Source organism: Phyllobates terribilis, unplaced genomic scaffold (genome assembly GCF_046119375.1).
Source record: "Phyllobates terribilis strain yellow unplaced genomic scaffold, ASM4611937v1 Scaffold_5__5_contigs__length_657084704, whole genome shotgun sequence".
NCBI lineage: Eukaryota > Metazoa > Chordata > Amphibia > Anura > Dendrobatidae > Phyllobates > Phyllobates terribilis.
The window spans coordinates 86,709,063-86,726,281 of NW_027362765.1; the positions used below are offsets into that span (position 1 = coordinate 86,709,063).

The 17,219-nt window shown below is 45.5% G+C and overlaps 1 protein-coding gene across 5 annotated transcripts in view; it reads left to right on the forward strand.

The window, feature by feature from the left end:
* The window catches only part of LOC141272144 (uncharacterized), a 327,412-nt gene that overhangs the window by 192,441 nt on the left and 117,752 nt on the right, over positions 1-17,219 (forward strand). For all 5 annotated transcript variants that reach the window (XR_012321979.1, XR_012321981.1, XR_012321980.1 and 2 more), the window contains exon 2: positions 10,568-10,636. Coding sequence is in view for 1 of the 5 variants with exons in the window: in XM_073682510.1 (XP_073538611.1) it covers positions 10,588-10,636 (49 nt within the window). In the remaining 4 variants the exon portion in view is untranslated. The remainder of the gene's footprint in view (positions 1-10,567; positions 10,637-17,219) is intronic.

The window sequence follows — 17,219 nt, forward strand, 5'->3', positions numbered from 1 at the left end:
AAAGGGGAACCATCCACAGAAACCACAGCAATGGGGGATGATAAAGGTTCAGGTTTTAAATTGAGTCTTTCCACGAATCCCCCATCAATTACATTCAGAGTAGACCCACAATCGACAAACACCCGAAATTCCATAAATTTTTCCTGAGCAATCGTGGAAGCAGCTAAAAATACACCCTTGGAATTTAAACAGGCAATACGGGCATGACTGACCATTTTTTTTTCTTTCTTCATACGAAGCTCACAGCCTTTAATCAAATGACCAGATTTTCCGCAATAGAAACACAAGCCTTCAAAAAATCGACGGTCTTTTTCTTGAGAGCGAGGTGCCACCGATCCAATCTCCATCGGTTCACCACTGTTAGTACACACATTCTCATAACCAGAAACTGACATAGCAGAGGATTTGCTCTCATTAACCCTTGCACGCAGTCTTCTATCCACCCGTATAGCTAATTGCATAGCCTGTTGCAAATCTTCAGGTGTAGGATAAGCAATTAGCAGGTCTTTAACCCTTTCACTGAGCCCAGCAAGAAATAGACTTTTCAGAGCAGAATCGTTCCACCCTGTTTGAGTAGACCAGCGACGGAAATGAGTACAATATTTTTCCACATTACCTGATCCCTGTTTTAAACGTCTCAACTCAGTCTCAGCTGATGCGACACGGTCAGGATCATCATATAATAGTCCCAAACCAGAAAAAAAACTATCCACTGATCTGAAGCATGTATCACTAGGTTGCAAAGAAAAGGCCCACTCCTGAGGCTCTTTGCGCAAAAGTGACATTATGAACCCTACGCGCTGGGATTCATCCCCAGAGGACTTAGGTCTCAAACGAAAATACAATAAGCAAGCATTTTTAAATGAAAAAAATTCTCGGTGTTCACCAAAAAATAAATCCGGCAAACATACCTTAGGCTCCAAGAAATGTGCTCCAGGACAGCTACTCACGTGCTGACAGAGCTCGGCCACCTCCAGAGAGAGTCCCTGCAGGCGATGAGCCAAATCCTGAACCGACACCATGATGGAACAGAAAAATCTTTCCTTAGAGAATTTGCGGGCTGGACTTACTGTTATGTTCTGCTACCAGAGCTAAGGAAAGAGAGGAGATCTGTCCCTACGATAGAACTCAGCTGAATCCCTACGATGTAACAGGGGACCTGATCCTGCGATCAGACCTGCTAAAGTCCTAAGCTAGTCTGTACGGAGACCTATAGATGTGGGGAAGGAATCCCTACAAGTACTAAGGACTGGGAGGAAAATGGACACCTCCTAACAGAAATAGTAGCAGACAGACGAACAAACAACATATATAGAACATAGAGGTCCGTAGACCAAGCAAACTAACAGAGTTAGATACAGAGCACAGGCTAGCTAGAAAGTAGATATACAATGAAGTCCAGCAAAGCCAGAAGGGCAGAGCAGGATTAAATAGACCAACAAGGTCATGTGACCAGCAAAGGAAAAAAAACCTAAGAGCAAGGTTCTAACACCATCTCCGAAATGAGCACATCAGTTACAAGCTCGAAGCACTGCAGCACTGCCTCGGCCAAGCAGCAACAGGCTGTGCTGAAGCTAATATGTTTAGGTGACAAGCCGCACAATGCTGAAAAGTTGTGGGCAGCTCTGAAAGAGGAGGCAGATCTGTGGCTAGCACCGCTGAACCTACAGCCAGGCATGGTCTTGTGTGACAATGGCCGGAACCTGGTGGCGGCTCTGAGGCGAGGCGAGTTCACACACGTACCATGCCTGGCCCATGTGCTTAACCTCGTGGTTCAGCGTTTTCTCAAATCCTACCCGGAGCTGCCGGATCTGCTTGTTGAAGTACGGCGCTTGTGTGCCCATTTTAGAACGTCACCTACAGCTTCCGCCGCCCTTGCCGTGTTTCAGCAGCGTTTGCAGCTTCTGGCTCACAGACTGGTGTGTGTTGGGAAGGATTTGTGAGCAGAAGAGGGCAGTTGTTGAGTATCAGCATCAACAAGGCCGTCAGTATTCAGTTCAGACTCCAAGCATAAGACCTCAGGAGTGGACATGGATGTCAGACATATGTACCATCCTCCAAAACTTTGAGGACTCCACCAAGATGGTGAGCGGCGATGTCGCCATAATTAGCGTCACCATCCCCCTTCTCTGTCTTCTGAAACGCTCTCTGCTCACAATCAAAGAGGATGCATTGCATGCGGAGCACGATGAGATGGAGCAAGGAACCATACAGGGTGATTACACACAGCCCAGTCTCATCTCATCCCAACATGGATTGGGTGACAATGAGGAAGAGGAGGAGGAGGAGGAAGGACAGGAGCTAGTTTCATGCACTATAGACGGTACTACCTGCACAACTGTCATACCGTTTGTTCAGCGTGGATGGCCAGAGGACAGAGAGGAGGAGGAGAGCATGGTCAGTCAGTTATCCTCTTGGTGAGGACACGGAAGCCTTGCCTGTTAGTAGTTTGGCACGCATGGCTGAGTTTATGTTACGCTGCCTTTCCCATGATCCTTGCATTCTCAAAATTTTGAGTGACACTCATTACTGGTTGGTGACACTTCTAGACCCACGCTACAAGGACAACTTTCTGCCTTTTATTCCTGAGATGGACAGGTCTACAAAAATGGAGCTGTACCAGAAGGTCCTTGTTGCGAAACCATTAAAAAAATTCCCATCTGAGGCGTGGGGTACTCTCACAAAGAGTGCAAAGTTTGGGAAGATGCTGAGGGAATACCTTGCCGGCCGTACCAACGTCCTCCGTGATTCCTCTGTGCCTTATAATTATTGAGTATCCAAGCTGGATACGTGAAATGAACTGGCTGTCTATGCCTTGGAGGTCCTGGCCTGCTCTGCCGCCAGCGTTTTATCAGAGCAGGTTTTTAGTGCCGCTGGTGGAATTATAACTGATAAGCGCATCCGCCTGTCAACTGAAAATGCTGACAGGCTGACTGTTATAAAAATGAACTTGGGCTGGATTGGGCCAGACTTCTCAACACCACCGAATGATAGCAGCGTAACATAAACTCAAATCCAGTGTCTTTTCTTGCGAGGTGTATTCCCATGCACCTTTTCACACCCAGACATGGGTATACGCTTCCTGATTTTGGCTATTTGCTCTTGTCCTCCTCCTTCTCCTCATTCTCCACCACCATATCACCAGGGTGTCCGTGGTCCGTGATGCAACACCCACATAATTTTTTTAAAGGGTGTTTATGATGCCCCTAAAAATAAAATTTATACAGTATGTTCATGTATACCCCCCAGGGGTAAATGTTTGTCAGGCCATGCACTTAGCATTGGAGTGCCTCGAAATTTTTGGCAACCCTTGTATTCACTGCATAGGTCAGCACTATGGGAGACCAACTTCCTAATAATGGCAACATTGTTTTGAGGAGGCCCTCTGACCTCCATGTCTCTTCCAAGGGGCATTGAAGTGCCTACAAATTTTTGGCAACCCTTGCATTCACTGCATAGGCCAGCACTATGGGAGACCCACTTACTAATAATGGTAACATTGTTTTGAGGAGGCCCTCTGACCTCCATGTCTTTTCCAAGGGGCATTGAAGTGCCTCGAAATTTTTGGCAACCTTTGCATTCACTGCAAAGGTCAACACTATGGGAGACCCACTTCCTAATAATGGGAACATTGTTTTGAGGAGGCCCTCTGACCTCCATGTCTCTTCCAAGGGGCATTGAAGTGCCTCCAAATTTTTGGCAACCCTTGCATTCACTGCATAGGCAAACAAAATGGGAGACCTACTTCCTAATAATGGGAACATTGTTTTCAGGATGCCCTCCTCTAAGTCTCTTCAAAGGGGTATTGGGGTGCATCCAAATTTTCAAAGTGGTATTGGGGTGCGTCCAAATTTTGGGCAGCCCTGGCACTTTTTGCATACACAATAACAGTATAGGAGACCCACTATTTAGTAATGGGAACAATAAAACATAGTTGGCTGATGGCTCTCTAAGAATAGTAAGGGCCGGTCCTTTAAGAATAGTAAAGGCCGCCTGATGGCCCTATAAAAATAGGCTTTGTGACTTTCAGAGTCCCTCCTTCATAAATGAAACACGATGTGTCTGATGATATCTCACACACCACATGGCCAGATAAGGTTGTAAAATGTTAAAATGACATTTCCTGGTGAATGCATTTGTCATGGTTGAAAGCAATGCAACAGTGAAAAAATGCATCAAAAACGCTACGTGTGAACATAGCCCAAGGTGTGGAGGAGCATTTTTGTTTTTGGTTATTTATTTTGCTTTATATACAAGTCATTACTGTTAGGCATCGGGCGTTTGCTGGATTCAAAATGGGTCCAGAACCTTCTGTGGTTTCTCATTCCAGTCCAGCCGGGGCTGATGCTCAGCATCGTCATCGGTCCGAACGCCTAGCTCGTCCACGAGATGTACAGGTTGTCTCTCGGGTCTTTGTTCCTAGCAACATGAAGGATAGGTTGCGGAGGGAAACAGGGCTGCTAAAGCCTAAGTCCAGGATTCTCTGTACTGAGCATGCCCGTGACATGGTGGACCGTGATTGGTGGTTTGGGAGTCAGCTGATCCGGTGACCTGGCACCGCCTGATTGGTCGCGGGTCACGTCACCAATGGTGCGACGGTGGGCAGGGCTTAATCTTTAAAAAGCCCTCCCACAAACATGGCGGCGCGCTCTGATCATTGAGCTGTGATGGTGTTGTGTGGACGCTTGGTCTCTTGGGCTCCACGTGTGCTTTAGTTTCTGGCAGGCAGGTTTAGTGGAAATAGGCAGGCTTAGATGAAATAGGCAGGTAGCTTCATCTGACAGTCTGGCTCCGACAAAGGGGTCGCCTTATACCCCGAGCAGTCTGCAGACACCCTATTCCCGGTACCACCTGTAAGCCACGTGGAGAGATACTCCTTAGTCCGGTAGCACGCCGGCTGGAAGCACGTATTCGCCTACGTGAGTCACACATGCATCCTTGCACCAACTGTGTAGTCCCTGTGCTGCAACAGGACTACAGATACATTATTTATCGCACATCTCTCGTGCAGTTAACGGAGATAGTGTGAATCCCTATTCCCATTCCGGTGTGCTGTAACACGGAGGGGATTGTTATTTAAGTTGGTTGTTTTACCTTCTCACCCGGAAGGTGTTCGGCCACAGTCCACCAGGATTAACAATTACCCCTGGTCCCCTTAACAATTACCCTGGAAAGGATATTCCTTAACATATTTCCCAGGAAAATCCATTTTGGTTTCGTTTTGGTATGTTTTATTGTGAGTCCGTAAAAGTGGCGGAAAACCTCTGACAACGTTGTTGACAGAAGTGACCTGGGAGTCAGAAATGCTTCCAGGGGTCTTCCCCATGCTGTTCCATGTCATTTGAGCACTGTTGCCAACGACTTGGGCAATTTTTAGGCCCTCTGCAGACCGCCGGGGGGAGCCGCCTGAAAAATGCTTGAGTTTTCCATAGACTTATATTGGGCTCGTTGCTCGGGTCGAGCACCCGAGTATTCCAATGTGCTTGACCCGAGCATCGAGTACCCGAGCATTTTAGTGCTCGCTCATCACTAATCCTGATACAACTGTGACGCTCGCAGCCCTGCCCTGGGAAGATGGGGGATACTCGGAGCCGGGTCAGATGTTGAGGGGATGCAGCCGTGGCCTGGACCCGTTCAGTGCCCAGGGCCGTCACATTAAAAAGGATGTAAGGGCTTTCAGGGTTGAGTGGTATTATCGACTACGCCACCTGTGGTGTCTGGTGATGCGCCACCAGCGCTGCTAGCAGTCCTCTGAGGCTGGATGTAGTGGCAGCAGGCTATGTTATAACTCCCCACAGGCGGAGCTGGGCCTCAGGGCAGATGAAACAGGAGGATGGGGGGAGTAGTCCTGGGTCACTCAGGTGCGGTGTGGTGCAGCACAGAAATAAAGGAACCAGAGGCCATAGGGATAGTCTTCCAGGTATTTTACTCACAGTTCTTTTAAGCAGCGGCAAGGCTTCTCCCTGCTCCTCACGGATCACTGTGGCCTCCAGGGATGAGGGTTCAGCGCACCCAAGGAATTCAGGTACTTCGATCAGGACCCTCCGAGTGTTCCTAACAGTCCCCTTTGAACCTCTCCTGTGTGTGTGCGTGCGAAGGCTGAGTCTCCCTATGGACTATGCACAGATATAGGGTAAGGCGGCAATTCCGTTCCGCCTGTCACCCGACGGGATCCACTGTGGCCTACCGGGCTTCTCTGACAGAGACGTGAAGTAGCAAAGTCAGATGTCGGGGGCCGGTACCCCTCTTGCAGCAGGAGTCCCTCTGGCTGGGCCAGAATGGAGAGTACAGGTGGCGTATGCCGCTCCGTCCGTGCTCCCTGGGATCCTTTTGCTTGTGGAGCTGTCACTAAAGCTCCCGACCTTCTTAAGCAAGGGAACCTGACCGGTATAGAGACACTGTTAACTCCTTCCCGCTCCTCGTGTCAAGGTCAGAGCACGAGGACCGTGCATCTTCAGCACACTGCAGGCTCCTACACAAGGCCACTGTCAGCTGCAAAGAACACAATCAAAGAACCTTGTGCTTAAGATGGCTGGCTATTATATATGAAACTATGTGTGCAAATTAAAACTGTGTTCTACCCTTCACCCCTACATGGTTCCCCTAACTTTTGGTTCCCCCACTCGTGATCCTGCTGAGGCAGCACTATGGGGCATACTTGCCTCCCATAGGTCAGGAGTGTGTAGTGTTGAATGTAGATTCAGGGTCCTGACCAGTGCACCTTCCTTACCTGGGTGAGGAGACACTATACCTGCTGACAGGCTGCAGTATCCCCCGTTGTGGCGACCGAACCCTCAGGGGCGCCACACAACCTACACGAAGTCTCGCTATGTCATGTAAACTAGCGTGCTATAGTGCTAAAATTACTGTTAAAACTACCATGCTTTAAAGTAACTGGGTGACCTCTTGAATAAAAGTTATATTACTTTAATAACAACAGGGTAAGTTCCACCATAACCTCTCCCCTCGCCTTTATATTATAATAAACCTACCTCAATATCTACTAACATGGACACACATATAACTAAACATAAAAATTAATTATTATATTAAAAAAAACGCCCTCCAAACATAAGCATGATGAGGTGATGCATGAAACAGGAAGATCTGTCCGCAAACACAATAAATGATCATTTGCGGTAAAACATTAATAATCAACAACCTGTTCTGTAACAAACCCATAGAGGCTAGTTCAGAAGGAACAATTTAATATATCAGCGCCTGCATATAAAGAACGCACCAATATCATGAGATCGCAATGCTATTAAGACGGCTCTGCATGGAGAAGAAGAACTCATTGGATAGATGAGATGAGCCCCTACATGATCACATGATTACAATATGAGGCATCCTCAATATACACATTCCAGTCGGCTGATTGGAGGATAGAAGGAATAGGCGTGCAAGAGGTGGTACTAACTCACCTATAAAGGTACGCTGGTTTAGCTGCCAGAGGCGCATGGCAACCCTGCCGATAAGTTCATTGCAAAACTATCATGCTATTATATTAAGAAACATCATGCCGGGCAGAGACGCCGATCCCCTCACCACTGCGGTCCCGGTCCGGCGTCCTCCGGCTCCCCTTCTGCACCTGCCCGGGGTGCGCACACCACGCGCAGTTCCCCGGGCACAGTACTTAGGCCGCGCGCATGTGCGCTTCCTCCCATTTAAAGGAGCCGCGCACGCCGTCCTAAAGAGTCCCCGGCCAATGGCCGGAGGACTGCTCCTATATAAAGCACCTCCTCCAAAATGGAGGTGCCTGTGCAAGGTTGTTGTTTGTGTGCTAACACTCTCCTGAGCCCTCAGGTTCCAGTGCCCGCCAGCCTGTCTATCAGCCAAGCCCGCCTGCCTGTCTATCAGCCGTTTCCGCCTGCCTTTCTATCAGCCATACCCGCCTGCTTGTCTACCTGCCGTACCCGCCTGCTTGCCTACCGGCATCACCTGCCTGTCTACCAGCCGTGCTCATCTGCTGTGCCTGTCGGCTTCAGCCATCAGTCTCGTGGGAGTCGCCTGCTCTCACACAAGGTCTGTCCCAGAGTGGCACCTGGTTCACCTTCCCGGTCCCTCCTTGGTTCACGGAGTCGACTAAGCCACCGTGTGGCCCGGGTCGGTCCGGGTAGACACTTAGTTATGCCCCTCTGGTCCCATCTTGCATCACAGCACAGAGGTTCCACCACCCGGACCCGTAACAATAGACTGTGAGCCCCTGATGATCATACCAGTCTTATATAAGAATGATGAAACGCGTAGGCCTGAACATTCGTACAGATAGAATATAGGACTATATGGATTGAACAGCCAGGTTATTTAAGTGAAATACTCCCATACCAGGAGATATAATCACTGCACTTGTGTAAAACGGCAGTGTGACAAAGCCGCACTGAAGATATAAGTACAGGATATAGTATCATTAACAACATTGTCGCCACAATCAGACTTAGGATTTACTATGATGAAAAAATAAGGTGGCAATCTTAGCAATGGCCAGAGGCAAAAACAAAAAGGGATTGATATATAAAAAAGATACCCTTTTGAATTTGTATTTTGATTAATCACTGGCTTTCTATGAATGCAATATATATCAGCAGGAAGTCTTTGATTGATTTTAGATATTGGATAGATTTTAAAAGATTTAATAAAAGTTATTTTTTATATATTACTCCAATTGGATTAGACTGTGAAATACTATGCATAAACTACCAACGAGCGGAGAGGCCAGTCTACCTTGTAGTGGAGACGACTGGCAGGGTGACAAGTCTACAAGACCACTCGGCGCAAGGATGTTTTTCATGAACCAAAGTATGTACAGTCCAAATTTCAGTATGGTTGACCATCTCTTTTAGACGTTAGAGCAATTTTTCCGAGTAAAAATAATGATCAAATGAAGAATATAAGATAAGATTTAGCGCAACCGCTTAACTCAAGGTAATCATTAACAATATGTAAAATCAGGCTTTCCATTTCAAAGGTAATGTGGTAATAAACAAGAAAAACTTTGAGTATATATAGTTCAGCCTCTTATTCTGGAATTTAGATCCAGAGGAAGGAAAAAGATAAGAGCAATATTTCCTTCTAAGAAAAAAAATGTTTCCTGAAGTATTCAAGGCATTTTATGGTGTCCTGTCCAGGGATTATGTCATCTCCCTAGATCCCCTCCTACTGTAAATGTTCCCTAGCATATACACAATATATAGCAAGATGCAAAAGAAACTATTTAATTTTTGTTGCATATGTCAATGGCACAAGACTAGGGTTGAGCGAGTATGTTCTGTCCAAGCATACTCGGCGAAAGGGTTAATAGAACATACTCGCTCAACACTACACAAGACCACTTTGAGACTCATCAGTTGGAGAACACTAAATCTGAACTTGTCTCTCCTGCTGGACTACAGTAAGTGTCTTTCAAATACAGAGAATTACTGCATAGAACCCATTGTTAAAATAAGAAGCACTTCATAAGTACAATCAGATTAATGAGAGTTTTCTTAGTGGCCAGAAAAAGAAGGTTTCTTGGGTCTTGAAGGAATGTCTTCATTGTTCCTGTGGTAGTCTCCACACATGGTAGTTGTTAATCATTTCGGGCACACTTGTCTTTTCCAATGACTTGGGTTGGGTTATGAGGTCTTTTCAATCTTAGGGGTTAGTGTCTATTATGATAATGTAATGTGATGCCCAAAGGTATAAGGTGATCCCACCATATATTGCTGGTTTCTTCTTATGTGGTAGAAAAGCCTTTGGGCCCCCTTAGTGTCTAGGTGAGACTGATACCTGAAGTATCACTAGAATTAAGCAAAGTTTACTAGAATTGAGCAAAATAATTCTCGGGACTCTGGTCTAGCGGACAAGTTAATAGTTTGTGACCGAGATTCCGGAAAACTACAAACCTTTTCCAACCTGCCAGCATCCAAAGCTCAGCTTCTGATTAGTAGGTCTGACATGACGTCATACCTGTATCACTTTGCAAAGATGATGTCACACCGGAACTATGAGAAGAGCAGCAGGTGATGATGGTAGGTAGGGAAAGTTTTACACCTTTCCCATCCAGCGGCCACAGACTACTAACGTGGCCGACAGACCAGGGTACTGCGAATCTGGTAGCCCAACTCTACGTATCGCTCCTTTAGATGCTACTATTGAGTAGTTGGGTCGGTTGCATTACTTGTAGACTATCTGCATACAAAGGTTGTAAACAACTGATCTGTCACCTCTGTACCAAACATGGTGGACCACCATAGGACTGAGGGATACTACAGTTTATACTCTATTTCTACTTAAATAATGGCTTTAACCAATGGAGACCATAAGGTCCAACAAAGTTTAGACTGCAAATAGAGGGAAATAAGTTTACTTTTTATGGTTTGATACAAGACCCATCATTTCATCTGTTCTGATGGCAACAGAATTGTTCAGTCCAATCTTGGTGGCATAGGCAGAAGTACTTAATGATAGTTCTTGGTGCTCCAGAAATTACCTTGACTTGATTGAAAGTTCTTATTCATTTATTTTGGATCTACATGAATGAGAGGGGTCTTCTATGTAAATATGTAATTCTGTGATTTTTTTGCAGATTGAAGAATAAAGCACAAGATGGGTTCCTTATTGCTGGGTATCATCCTCGTCCTAATGTCCAGTAATTGTAAGCATCTATTCAAACTGTTTATTAGAATTCTGTAAACCGTGAATAGAAACTCCATATAACACTGGTCACAAAGTCACAATCCAATTACCAGATGTCCTTTCCGTATGAAAAACTAAGGCACTAGGACATAATAGACAAACCATTGAATTGGATTTAGCCAATCTGGACCATTCATGTATGAAATAATGTATGACAGCCTTTAAAGATGTAGAAACATACCTCACTTACCAGGGGAGATGACTAGTGATGAGCGAACGTGCTCACCACTGCTCAGTATTCGCCCGAGCATCACGGTGCTCGTCAAGCTCGGCGCTCTGCAAGTCTTTCCGGGTTGCTCTGGCAGGAGCTCGGGTCCTCCCCCTGCATGTTTGGCGCTCTTTAGAAAGCCAGTAAACATGCAGGGATTGCTTGGCATGCACTGTAATGCCGTAGCCATGCTGGTTGTGGGCATTACAGTGATTGGCTGGCCGCATAGTATCATCAGGTCTATATAAGCAATGCTCGTCACAGTCTACCCCGGAAACAGGCAGAGTAGGGAGAGGTGCTGCTGTGTCAGGGAGAGATTTGCTTGTTTATAGTTAGTATAGGTATTCCACAGCATATCTATATATCCATCTGAGCTAACAGTCCTTCTGAGGAATAATCCAGCTGCACATATTCAGTGGTGATAGCTGGAGTTAGGCAGGCAGCCAGGGTTTGTGGCAGACTGCAGTGCATACTGTTATGATCTGCTACAGAGACTAAGGAAAGACAGGAGATCTGTCCCTACAATAGAACTAAACTAGATCCCTACGATGTAACGGGGAACCTGATCCTGCGATCAGACCCGCTAAAGTCCTCGGCTAGTCTGTACGAAGACCTATAGATGTGAGGGAGGTAACCCTACAAGAACTAGGGATTGGGATAAGTTGGACACCTCCTAGCAGAAATAGTAGCAGTCAAAGACAAACACACAACAAAAAGCAAAGAGGTCAGAAGACCTAGCAAAACTAACAGAGAACGGCAACAGAGCACCAAGGTAGCTCAAGAGTAGTAAATACAATGAAGTCCCGCAAGGCAAGGAGGGCGGAGCCGGATTAAATAGGCAAAAATGGTCATGTGACCAGCAAACTCAAAAAAACCTAACAGGAGAGTTCTAACAGTACCCCCTCTTCTAAGAGGATCCTCCGGATCCCCTAGGCCCAGGCTTACCAGGAAACCTCCTGTGAAACGCTCTGACAAGTCTGGAAGCAGAAACATCATCCGCCCTCACCCATGAGTTATCCTCAGGTCCGAAACCCTTCCAAGCGACGAGATACTGCAAACTCCTTCTATACCGTCTAGAATTTAGGATGCGGGAAATTTCATATTCCCCATCCTCCACCACCGGAGGAACAGTGGCAGAGGCGTCACCATCCGACACATCAGCTTTTTTCAATAGAGAAACATGAAACACCGGGTTAATCTTCCAGGATGTAGGAACCTCCAACCTAACAGCAGATTGGTTAACTATCTGAAGCACCTTAAAGGGCCCTACGAACTTGGGACCCAATTTTTTAGAAGGAATCCTCAATCGCAGATTCTTAGAGGACAACCAAACCATGTCACCAACAGCAAACAAAACCTCTTGCCGTTTCCTATCAAAGTACCTCTTAGATTTTTTGTTAGCCTCCTGAAGATTACCACGCACATCCGTCCAAACTCTCTCCAAATCACCGGAAAAACTCTCCTCCTCAGGCACAGCCGAAACCAAATTGGAGAATGACCCAAAAGACGGATGTCTCCCAGAACAACAAAAAAAAGGCGAACACCCAGCAGAAGAGGATGTATGGTTGTTAAGAGCAAATTCAGCAAGTGGCAGAAACTCAGACCACCCCTCTTGATTGTCTGCCACAAAACAACGCAAGAACTGCTCAACATCCTGGTTCTTCCTTTCTGTCTGGCCATTAGACTCAGGATGATATCCGGATGAAAACGACAAATGAACTCCCAACCTGTCACAAAAGGCACGCCAAAAACGAGCCACGAACTGAGGTCCCCTATCAGAAACAATGTCAGTAGGAACACCATGTAGTCTGACAATTTCCTTGACAAAGGCCTTAGCGAGTGTCTTAGCGCAGGGCAGTTTGATGAAGGGAAGCAAGTGACACATCTTGCTAAAACGGTCCACGACCACCCAGATGACCGTGAAACCTTCAGAGGGGGGAAGGTCAGTAATAAAGTCCATAGCCAGATGTGTCCAAGGTGCACTAGGAACCTCCAGAGGGCAAAGCAACCCCGCAGCAGGAGCATGCGAAGACTTGGATCTTGCACACACAGTACATTGGCGCACCCACTTAATGACTTCCTTCTGCCATCCAGGCCACCAAAAACTGCGACCCACAAGTCTCTTGGTCTCAGAAATTCCTCGATGACCTGCCAACCGAGACTCATGACACTCAACAAACAAATCTCTCCTAAAGGTCCTAGGCACAAACAACCTCCCATGGGGAGTGTTAGATGGGGCATTCTCCTGAGCTTTAAGAATCTCATCCTCCAAAACGGAGTCCAAAGCAGCAATCACAACACCTTCTTGTAAAATGGTCTCCTCTTCCTCCTCAACACCGACCATGGGAGAAAAGCTGCGAGACAAAGCATCCGCTTTAACATTCTTGGTACCCGGGATGTAAGTAACGGAAAAATTAAACTGCGAGAAAAAAAGTGCCCACCTAGCCTGACGGGCATTCAAGCACTTGGCAGCATCAAGATAGATCAGATTTTTATGATCAGTGAAAACCTGAATGGGAAATTCAGCACCTTCCAAGAGGTGACGCCAGTGTTCAAATGCGAGTTTAATCGCCAGCAATTCCCAATTACCAATATCGTAATTAAGTTCAGTCTCAGAAAATTTCTTTGAAAAAAAGGCACAGGAATGTACTCCATCCTTGTTTTCCTGAGACAACACCGCACCGACCCCCACCGAAGAAGCATCAACCTCAACCAAAAACGGCTTAGTCACATCAGGCTGCATAAGGATGGGAGCAGAGGTGAACCTCTCCTTTAGAAACACAAAAGCTTCAATGGCCTCAGAAGTCCACTGAACCGCATTAGCACCTTTCCTGGTGAGATCGGTCAGCGGTTTGACAATAATAGAAAAAAAATTTATGAATTTTCTGTAATAATTGTCGAAACCCAAAAACCTCTGTATCGATTTCAAACCAATAGGCCTAGGCCATTCCTGCACAGCTTGAACTTTAACCGGGTCCATCTCAAAACCTTCACTGGAGATAATGTAGCCCAAAAAACTAATTCTCTGTACAGCGAACTCACATTTCTCCAGCTTAGCAAAAAGCGAATTGTCCATTAATAACTGTAATACCTCACGTACGCTCCGCCAATGAGACTCCAGATGAGGCGAATAAATCAGAATGTCATCCAAATACACAACCACATTTTTGCCGATTAAAGGTCTAAGGATGTCATTAATAAGATTCTGAAAAAATGCTGGAGCATTGGTAAGACCAAAAGGCATCACCAGATTCTCAAAATGACCCACAGGAGTGTTAAAAGCAGTCTTCCATTCATCACCCTCCTTCATGCGCAACAAATTGTATGCCCCCCGGAGATCAATTTTAGAGAACCACTTGGCCCCCACTAACTGGTTAAATAAATCAGGAATCAATGGCAGTGGGTAAGGATTGCGTACAGTAATTTTATTAATCTCACGAAAGTCCAGACAAGGACGTAAACCGCCATCTTTCTTTTTTACAAAAAAAAATCCAACAGCCACAGGAGACTTGGAAGGCCTAATGTGACCGGCGGCCAAGCTTGTCTGTATGTATTCCTCCAAAGCCTTTCTCTCAGGAATAGTCAGATTAAATAAACGACTTTTGGGAAGAGTCGCTCCAGGGACAAATTCAATGGTACAATCATAGTCTCTATGGGGAGGCAAAATTTGCGACTCCTCCTCAGAAAAAACTCTCCAAAAATCCTGAATAGGTACAGGTAATTCCCCTTTTTCCACAGCAGCAATGCGCCCGTTACAACACTTGCCATAACACTTAGGGCTCCAGGACTTAATTTCATTGGTAGACCAATCCAATACAGGATTGTGCAATTTTAACCAGGGTAACCCCAATATTACTGGAGAAGGCAAATTATCCAATACCACCAAATCAAAATTCTCTTGATGAATACCATTAATAGTGAGGGGAAATTCACAGACCTTGTGAGTAACACTCTTCAAGGGAGAGCCATCAACAGAAACCACAGAAATAGGGGATGACAAAGTTTTAGGTTCTAATCTAAGTTTTTCCAAGAATCCCCCATCAATCACATTCAGAGTAGAACCACAATCCAAAAATACCCGAAATTCAATTAATTCATCCTGAGCAGCAGTAGTGGCAGATAGGAATACTCCCTTAGAATTTAAACAGGCAATACGGGCATGACTGACCATTTTTTTTTCTTTCTTCATATGAAGCACACAGCTCTTAATAAAATGACCAGAATTTCCGCAATAGAAGCACAAGCCTTCAGAAAGCCTGCGGTCTTTTTCCTGAGAGCGGGGTGCCATCGCCCCAATCTCCATCGGCTCTCCATTGTCAGCACAGACCCTCTCAAGACTCGGAGCTGACATAGCAGAGGATTTGCTCTCATTAATCCTTGCACGCAGTCTCTTGTCCACCCGTATAGCTAATTGCATTGCCTCCTGCAAGTTTCCAGGTGTGGGATAAGCAATCAGTAAATCCTTAACCCTTTCACCTAGCCCTGCAAGAAACAAGCTTTTCAAAGCTGAATCGTTCCACCCCACCTGGGCAGACCACCGACGGAAGTGAGAACAATATTTTTCCACATTACCCGATCCCTGCCTCAAACGTCTTAATTCAGACTCAGCAGATGAGACACGATCAGGATCATCGTACAACAAACCCAAAGCAGAAAAAAAAACTATCCACTGATCTAAAGCACGGATCACTAGGTTGGAGAGAGAAGGCCCATCCCTGAGGATCTTTGCGCAAAAGTGACATTATGAACCCTATGCGCTGTGATTCATCACCAGAGGATCCGGGTCTCAAACGAAAATACAATAAACAAGCATTTTTAAAAGAAAAAAAATCTTGTTGTTCGCCAAAAAATAAATCAGGCAGACGTACCTTTGGTTCAACAAAATGTGCTCCAGGACAGCTACTCACGTGTTGTTGGAGCTTGACCACCTCCAGAGAGAGTCCCTGCAAGCGTTGAGCCAAATCTTGAACCGAGACCATGATGGAAAACTGGAGGTCTTTCCTTAGAGAAAATTTATTTATTTATTTATTTATTTTTTTTCTTTTAGGGCTGGACTTACTGTTATGATCTGCTACAGAGACTAAGGAAAGACAGGAGATCTGTCCCTACAATAGAACTAAACTAGATCCCTACGATGTAACGGGGAACCTGATCCTGCGACCAGACCCGCTAAAGTCCTCGGCTAGTCTGTACGAAGACCTATAGATGTGAGGGAGGTATCCCTACAAGAACTAGAGACTGGGATAAGTTGGACACCTCCTAGCAGAAATAGTAGCAGTCAAAGACAAACACACAACAAAAAGCAAAGAGGTCAGAAGATCTAGCAAAACTAACAGAGAACGGCAACAGAGCACCAAGCTAGCTCAAGAGTAGTAAATACAATGAAGTCCAGCAAGGCAAGGAGGGCGGAGCCGGATTAAATAGGCAAAAATGGTCATGTGACCAGCAAACTCAAAAAAACCTAACAGGAGAGTTCTAACACATACAGCACAAGAGGGTCCATTGCACGTTCTGTCTGCTGCTGTTGTTACAGATATTTGTAGACATAGCCCCAGATATCGGGCCAGGGCTATTTTTTTATATTTTAATCCTGATTATTTGCTTAAAAAACAAGGCAGGCAGGCTATGTGGCAGACTGCAGTGCATACAGCACAAGAGGGTCCATTGCACGTTCTGACTGCTGCTGCTACAGATATTTGTAGACATAGCCACAGGTATCAGGGGCCAGGGCTAATTTTTTTTTATTTTAATACTGATTATTTGCTTAAGAAGCAATCCAGAGTACACAATTTGTCTGCTCCATTTGCTTGTTAGCACTGCAGAATGCAGCCAGATATTTTCCATATTACAACTATAAAAATCCAGAAATTTGAACAGAACATGGAAAATATTGGCCTCCAATTCCATTTTGTTGCAGTGTGTCAGTGAAGCTATTCACACGAGGTCGCTGTGAAGAATAGTATTAGAAAACTACAGGCCCGTTTTTTATAACCATGGCTCTCCATCAGACATTTCATATATAACTATGTTCCAAATTCAGCCATTTCTGGCCTCAATTTCCATTTTGTTACAGTGTGTCGGTGAAGCTATTCACACGAGGTCGCTGTGAAGAATAGAATTAGTAAACTACAGGCCCACTTTTTAAAACCATGGTTCTCCGTCAGACTTATCACATATAACTGCGTTCCAAATTCAGCTATTTCTGGCTTCCATTTCCATTTTGTTGCAGTGTAGCGGTGAAGCTATTCACATGAGGTTTTTGTGAAGAATAGTATTAGTAAACTATAGGCCCGCTTTTTAAGACATGGTTCTCCATCAGACGCATAACATATAA